General features: G+C 36.6%; 1 protein-coding gene across 1 annotated transcript in view; it reads left to right on the top strand.

Moving 5' to 3' along the window:
* Positions 1-2,595: 2,595 nt before the first annotated feature.
* Positions 2,596-8,405, top strand: part of mpped2 (metallophosphoesterase domain containing 2b) — a 31,294-nt gene continuing 25,484 nt past the window's right edge. The window contains exons 1-3 of the mRNA XM_052119976.1: positions 2,596-2,815; positions 3,674-3,904; positions 6,729-6,910. Coding sequence (XP_051975936.1) covers positions 3,777-3,904; positions 6,729-6,910 — 310 coding nt within the window. The 5' untranslated portion in view covers positions 2,596-2,815; positions 3,674-3,776. The remainder of the gene's footprint in view (positions 2,816-3,673; positions 3,905-6,728; positions 6,911-8,405) is intronic.

Raw genomic sequence — 8,405 nt, 5'->3', positions numbered from 1 at the left:
AATCTTAATTTGCTTCAATCTGCTGATGAAAAAAAGTCATACACATCTGGGATGGCATGAGGGTGAGTAAATGATGTATTTTTGGGTGAATTATCTCTTTAAAGCTTCATGCATATTAATTATGAAATAATTAGCAGAAGGCTTTTTTTAAAATAGTTATAGATGAAGGATAGGATGTTACACAGCAGGACATGTCAACTTCCCAAAAGTATTTAATTACCCTTTTGTTAAATATTCACAATGCATACAGGAATACTGGCAGCTGCTGTATGATTTGATTGTGAAATGAATGTGTCATTGTCAAAATAGATGATTCAGGGAGTTAACAGGACCTGCATCCCCCTTTACTAATTACCCCAGTCTCCACAGAGTCAATTCATCTCATAAAGGGGGACTCCTGGCAAGCTGCTGCAATTGTTGAGACTCCACAGGAGACTGCAAATGCCCAGTGACCACTGCTGAAGACCCAAACCCCACTGAATTATGTGGAATTAGTCTGTATTGATTCATTCTCTGTAGACCTTGGATTTATTTCCTTAGTAATTACTTCAGAGGTCAGCAAATGGTCATTCTTTAAAAATTGTTTTTTTACTGTACTTTGTTTATTATATTAACTGGAATAAATGTAATAGTCTATCATAGGAGATATGCTACTTCAGATATGTTTTAACAAGCATAAACAGCTTCATTTATGTCAACATGAAATTGCATTTTTTGACTTAGAAATACAAAATGCATAATGTAAATTGAGTTATATAGGATATTTAATGCGAAAAATTGGGCGGGTCTTGATTTTATCCATCAGAAATGGATTGAATCATGAAAAGTGTTACCTACAGTAGTATGACAGGTGGTAAGAGGGGAAGTGTTGAAATGTAAGAGTGATGACTATCATTTACTCTTTTTTTTTAACGTGATGCATAGATGAAACATTCACAATAAGATCATATTTATGTAAAAGTAAAAAGGGTAAAAAAAAAAATAATGTTGACTACTATTCTTGTTTCAGCCATGCCAATAAAAGCATCTTTTTTATGTTTTAGCCTTCTAATTAAATTCCAAATGGTTTAAAAAATATTTTTTAATCCATCTTTAAAATTTCTTTGAACACAGAAAACAGATTGAGCAATACATCACATAAACTGTATGCTATGTTCATGGTACATCTTGGTATCTCTTGATGTCTATCTATGGTATCCCTTGAGGGAGAATTATCCTTTGCAACAAAGACACTTAATATTGCTATAGAACCAATCAAAACACCCACAATCCCAATACACCAATACAGCCAGACTCTGAATGGTATACAGCAGTAATGATCTGACGCTTGCTCTCCTGTGCTGTACAGACAAGAGAGCAATGCTGGTGATGCCAGGCTCTGTCTGTTTAAAACTGAATGACAGAAGGCACGGAAGCTTGAACAGCCTGGTTGCCATGGAAGTGAAATTTTCTTTCAGCTTTGCTTTTCCCTGCCTCCCTCACCCTCTGTTCTTCAAAGAATGCCCCCTCTCTCTCTCTCTCTCTCTCTCTCTCTCTCTCTCTCTCTCTATCTCGCTCTCATACACGCCAACGAAGGTTTGGTATATGTGTATAAGCATGTCTGAAGAAGAGTGAAAATCCAGGTTTTGTTCCCTTATCACTGTCACTACATTAATTCAATAATTAAATACATAATATTCATCCTGGTACTTCAGTTATATTAATCAGACTTGATGTTTACAAAAGTTTCAGACGGACTACATTATAGCAGTCAAGAGGTGAGAGTATGTTTGCCATGATAAATTAGTTTAATTATGAATTCTAAAAATACTAAAAACAAAAATGCAACTTAAATATAATCATGCAGAGTTAAAAATACATTTTTTATGTCTCAATTTCATGTTTAAAGGGAGAGTTCACCAAAAATGAACATGTTCGCATCATTTACTCACTTTCATGCCATCCCAGATGTGTGACATTCTTTCTTCTACAGAACACAAACAAAGACTTTTAGAAGAATATCTCAGATTTTTTTTTCCTTTCAATGCACATAAATGGTGCACTATCCCTTTAAGTTCCAGCACATTTTTGTGACTTTTCTAAGATAAATAAGCACTGTGTGAAACAGTGCTGAGTCGCCATTTGAAACCCAATGTAAAATTAGGGTCAAGAAGAAAATGCTACAAATGAACTGCTAGATCATAAAACCAAAGTTGGCCTATTTAGACTAGCTGTTGTCATAACCAGGGCTGGACTGAGAAGAGTCCGCCCCTGATCGGCCCCAAAATGCGTCGGCCCACCGGGAAAATGCCCGGTATGCCAGATTACCAGTCCAGCACAAAAACACAGTTCATGTCCAATGTAAATACAAGCATTTTACTAACTAACTGGCCCGTTTTTACTGACCGTATATACTGACCGTAAGTATATGCAAATATCACATTGTTAAATTCATTGGTTGTCTGACCTATCGCGTGCGTTTCCGGTTCAAGGTATTGCCCAATAGCTGTCTGTTTTTTCTCCCCTCGACGTGACAGCGGCGTTCAACCACTGTGTTTGCTGAATGCTCTCTGACCCCAGTGGCAGCAAACACTCACTGCACTCGTCTCTCGGGCTCCCCCTCTTCCCACACAGAGGCTGTTCTGTCTTCAATCTCCCTCCTTCCTAGTCTGTCGCATTTCAGTGAGAGTGCTAGTAGAGAGAGAGACCCCGGGGGTCGAAGGTTCTGCCCCGGCCGCCGCGACCTCAACCCCTCACGGTTTTCGAAATATCTGATGACCGTCGTTTTTGACACTTCAGTGGACGAACCCGGAGCGATTTTGGGCCAAAAGAAAAGGTAGCCTACCTACACTCTTGAAGAAGAAGGTCGCTGGGGGGAGAAATAGCGAGGCACAAAGCGGTAATGGGTTAGAGGTGGCTGCTTGTCATGTTCGAAGGAAATAGGTTAGAACGTTTCTTCGGATACATTGTATTATTTTCCCGCGGTCAAGTTTCTTTCATGTTTCTGCATAGCGCCGCGTCTGATGATTTATATGGAAAGCGGAAATATTTGATAGCGTGGCTTTTATGTGGTAAAAATTGCTCTTGTTCTGCATATGGTAATAATAAATGGGTTATTTGTGTAGTTTGAATGAACGTGTTTTTATATGTTACTATCAATAGCTGCTGCTTCGTAGCAAGCAGGTCAGATTTTGCATAACCGGTACAATGAGGGGGAAAATACTGACTTTCCCCGTGTAGTCTGAGGCCAGTTGAGGAGTCAGGCTTTTGTTGACAGATAATTATGGAGTCAGCCTGCCAGTTTACCGTGTAACACGAGCTATTGGTCATAAGTGGTATTTATGTGGCCGTTCTGAAATCGTCTAGGGAGGGTGACCAAAGTTCAAGTTTATGGCAAAAGGTTAACCCGCCAGAGACTGTGTGAGAATACTGTATAAGATTGGAACAGCTTTTTTACGTAAAGCCATAAAAGTGTATATCCTTATCCTTGAGCTCCCTTTAGTGAGTAGGCACTATTCATGTAAGAACAAAACTGTTTTCCTGTGTATATAGATTTATATGTAGAATATACAAACAGATGTATGGAAATCATGGGATCATATTTTTTCTTATACTCTGATTTTGAAACTTTTTATTTAACTGTATTTGGATTTGCATCATTAACATTTTGACCTTGTGTCTTGTGTCTATGTAGGTGGTGACTCACAACCAAGCCTTGGGAGTCGACTTGAGAGATGCTTGCTTACTGGATTGGCACTGTTCCGTTGTGACCTGCTCATGTCCAAATCTGAGGTGCCATGGCTCGCAGAATATCCTCTCAGGGGAAGGTCACCATCTCTGTGGATGAGTACAGTTCCAAACCGACCCAGGCTTTCACCCATTACAACATCAACCAAAGCCGCTTCCAGCCCCCTCACGTTCACATGTGAGTATCTGTGTACAGTGCTGCTGTAACTGAAATATTGATTTAATTGATTGATTTGGGGAAGGGCAGAATGCTGACAGCGAGGACATCTGGCTGCTTTTGTCTCTGTCTCGCCCACCAGGTGATCAGAGAGACTCCTGCAGTTTCACTTCTGTTGTAATGAATTAAATTGGCCTTTTTAACTTGATATTGTTATGGCATTTGCAGATTAAGCATCTTAATGAGATTTTTTGGGGCATAACAAGGTTTAATAATGTTCAGATGTTTCAGATAATGGCACTGTGTAAATCTAGTCCAGTTTTAAACTGGCTATTACATTTTTTTTATTGCCATTTAAGGGATAATACACCCAAAAATGAAAATTCTGTCATCATGTTCTCACCCTTATGTTGTTCCAAAACAGTAAGACTCTTTTGCTTTCTTCTGTGGAACACAAAAGAAGTTGTTAAGCAGCATGTTAGCCTTATTAGCCATTTGTTTTCATTGTATGGGAAAATGGTGCAGTGGAAGTGAATAGTGACTGAGTCTAACATTCTGCCTAACATGTCCTTTTTTAATCTGCTGAAGAAAATCATACGGGTTTGGAACAACATGTTTGGAGTAAATGATGACAGAATTGAATATTTTCATATTTTCCAATAGCCTATTTACTGTACCTATTTCCCCCTTTTCTTTACAGCCAAATATTCTGCCTAACCTGATGCTTCTGTGGATAAAAATAAACTTTGCTGTCCAAAGCATGAAAAACAATCACTCTTTTAAGGATTAATCTGGCATGATCAGCCAAGTGGGCTGTTGGATTAGCAGATGCCTTAATTGCCAGAGAGTCTTTTTAAAGTGCATTATGGGATTTAATTGGGAAGTTTGGAGTTTAAATAAAATCTCTTAGCTTAAACGCAGACCAAAAACCAATGGTAGATTATGTATACATAACATCAGTACATTTAAAAAATAAAATCATTTGTGCACACAATTTTTTACAATCCTAATAGAGATGTTAGGACCAATACAGTGTAAGACTTGTCTCATGTTATTGTACTTATTAACCAAAGAGAGGTTAAAGGTTAGTTGACTTGATTAGCTCTTTAACAATAGCTTTTTGACCCCAGGGTCAGAGCTCACCTCTAAAGAAACCTGACTATTGACTGATGCTGATGATGGCATAATGAGGTCTGTTGTGGATATTGAAGAATGGGCTGGGCTGATTAGCAGAGCCTTTGCTGCCTTAATGGTGTTGCACAATAACATACATCAGCCTTAGGAAAGGGAAAGCATTAGGATGTACGTACCATCAAATTGCTTCTAAGTATGAAAAACTATGCTATTTGTCATTTTACTCTATTGTCTGACTAATTCAAAGCACTCTTGGCAACAAATGTGCAGTACAGTACAGCTTAATTGATCTGTATGGCATTAATATAATTGGGACATTTATAGGAATGATATGAATTCACATATAGAATGCTTAAATGTAGGGTATAGAGAAAGAATGCAAAAATCATTATATGTGTTATGAAAGCTCTTTTTTTCCTCTTGCCAAATCACTTTCAATTTAAACATAATCTACTGTTGTTGAGTAGTTTAAGTGACATCTACTACCTATGCCAGCCTTATAGATTCTAAAAAATCTTTTGAGCTCTTTATTGCCAGGTGTATGTGGTTGATATAGACATTTGAGTGAATGTTAATGTAAAACATAGGAATATGGCACTAGTGAAAACCTGTATGTGAATAATTGTTAAAGGGATAGTTCACCCATAAATTCTCCCATTACTTTCTCACCCTCATACCATCCCAAACGTGTATTACGTTCTTTCTTTTGCAGAACACAACATTTTTTAGAACAATATCCCAGCTCTGTTGGTCTTTTCTTTTATGCAAGTGAATGGTGGCCAGAAATCTGAAGGTCCAAGAAGCATATAAAATCAGCAGTAAAAGTAATTCTTAAGACTCCAGTTGTTTAATCCATATCTTCAAAAGCAATATGATATGTGTGGGTGAGAAACAGATCAATATTTAAGTTCTTTTTACTATACATCTCCACTTTCACTTTCAGATATGAATGGAGATTTATAGTAAAAAGGATTTTAATATTGATCTGTTTCTTACCCATACTTATCATTTGGCTTCCAAAGATATGGATTTAACCACTGGAGCCTTATAAATTTCAAGGACCAACAGATTCTTCTAAAAATCTTTGTGTTCTGTTGAAGAAAGATAGTCATACACATCTGGGATGGCATGAGGGTGAGTAAAATATTATTTTAATGTTAAAACCAAAAAAGAAAAGAAATTGTCATATCTAACATTATTTAATTGGTTTATTTTTCCCCTGAGGTTCACTTAGGTCCTAGTATAATGGTAGTCGAGTTTTTGTTTTGCCAACAGTATTGTGATGTAGTTTAACACTATCATTTTCCACTCTCTCTTTCACCTTTAGTTTAAAATGTGCAATTTTTGCTGCCTTTAAGACTTCTATGTAAATTACCTCTTCACAGGTGCATTCACAACTTTCTGAAGTACAGAACAAAGCATTTTTTATTTAATACATGGCCTTCTTGGACTAGGGTGGAGGTTTTGAGGGAGTTCTAAAAGTTACAGTGTATTTTTTATAGTACATTGCTTTCTCAAGTCAAAATATCTAGGAAAATTAGATTTTTCATGACAAGACCCTTTAAAAATATCTTGAAAATTGCAAAGATACAGTTTCTTAGAAGGTTTCTTCTACCAGTCACTAATGGCGATGATTAAAGTAATGATTTTTACAAATAATGCATAAGTATTTCCCCCCGAAAACGAACACACTTGCTCTCTATTTCTACAGGGTAGAGCCACTTCCCTATGATGCGCCGAAGCCTGTTGGTCATACGCGTTTCGTCTGCGTTTCAGACACGCACTCAAGGACAGATGGAATCCAGATGCCTTTCGGTGATGTGTTGCTTCATACAGGTGACTTCACTGAACTCGGCCTCCCTTCTGAAGTGAAGAAGTTTAATGACTGGTTAGGTAAGTCTTCAAAACCAGTCCTGTCATCAGTTCTGTCAACCCCTTCCCCTTCTGTCACAACACTAACTCTCAAATAGGAAGTTCATATTAATGTTTCTTCTACAATATAGTTCACCCAAAAATTTTATGAAAATGAAAAATCATTTACTCACACTCATGTCATTCCAAATCCATATGAAATAATTTTTTCCATGGAAAACAAAAGGAGATGTTATGTTGAAGGACAGTGTCAGTTACCATTCACTTTCATTGTATGGAAAAAATGAACGGTTACTGAGATTAACATACTGCTTAACATCTGCTTTTGTGTTACTAGGGCCCTATGAAATAAATTTGATCTTTTTCCAAACTGCATGTTTTATCTTTTTATTTTCTCTTAATTCTGTGTTTTAAAGTTTACTTACATTGAATCATTAAAAAAATTGTCTAATCAAATTAATATATAGAATTTTAATCAAATGAAAACAGAATAATTACTTTTTAACATAACATTGCATTATTTTTATTAAATGAAGACCATCTGTACTGATCCTCACATAATCCAAAACACAAAAAGGAGTTAGTTGTTTACTATTATTATTATTTATCAAATACAGTGCTATCATTACACTACTACTACTACTAAATTGAATATACATTTTATTATACAGAAATAATATATTTCTGTTGCATTTATTTCAATTTCATGCATCTAGTTAAATCAAGCTTTTATTTTGGTGGAAAACCTGATGTTTTTGACGGCTTCACTTCCACCTCCAAAAATGCAGTTTGATATATGCAGTCTAATATGCTTATTAAACCGCAAAAGGCTATGATGTAATTATATAAATATAAAGTCTGCATGTGCTACACGCTTCACAGTGATTAAAGTGCTCTACTCTTTGTCATTACTACACACACAGAGTGCACATGATGTTAATGATGCAGTAAGTGTATAAGCAGTGGCTTACATTCGTTTACTGTTGAAGCGTGCACCTCATGCAGACCGTAAATCTTAGCCTTTTGTGGTTTAATCATTACACTAGGACATATCACAATTTTAATTTGATTAATTGTGCATTTATATATTAAGGTCATCCTATATATGTAAAATTCTGTATATCATTCTGCGTTTTATAGTTAATTCAGTTTTTATGACTGGATTCCACGATTCTGTCTTTGTTTTCCGCATCGCAAAAATCATAGGGCCCTTTGTTCCACCGAAGAAAGATGGTGAACTATTACTTATAACTATGATTCATCAGCAGCAGTTCTGGCAAGTACTGACTGAACATCTTTGCTGTTAGTGGGAGGTCAAGGAGGTCAGATTGGAAATTGGAAAAATGCCCAACTGATGGCTGTAATAGTTGCCCTTTGGACTCAGCAGCATTTCACTTTGATAAAATTAATAAAGGTTCTTTTAGGATTGCAGAGGTCAAAAAAATTGTTTATCTGGTGGAATCAAAATCATGCCGCCACCTTCGAACGGCAGCAGCCACAGTGAACTGATGAGTTG

The sequence above is a fragment of the Xyrauchen texanus genome, chromosome 46, assembly GCF_025860055.1.
Source record: "Xyrauchen texanus isolate HMW12.3.18 chromosome 46, RBS_HiC_50CHRs, whole genome shotgun sequence".
Classification (NCBI taxonomy): Eukaryota; Metazoa; Chordata; class Actinopteri; order Cypriniformes; family Catostomidae; genus Xyrauchen; species Xyrauchen texanus.
This window is presented reverse-complemented; position numbering and strand designations above follow the sequence as displayed.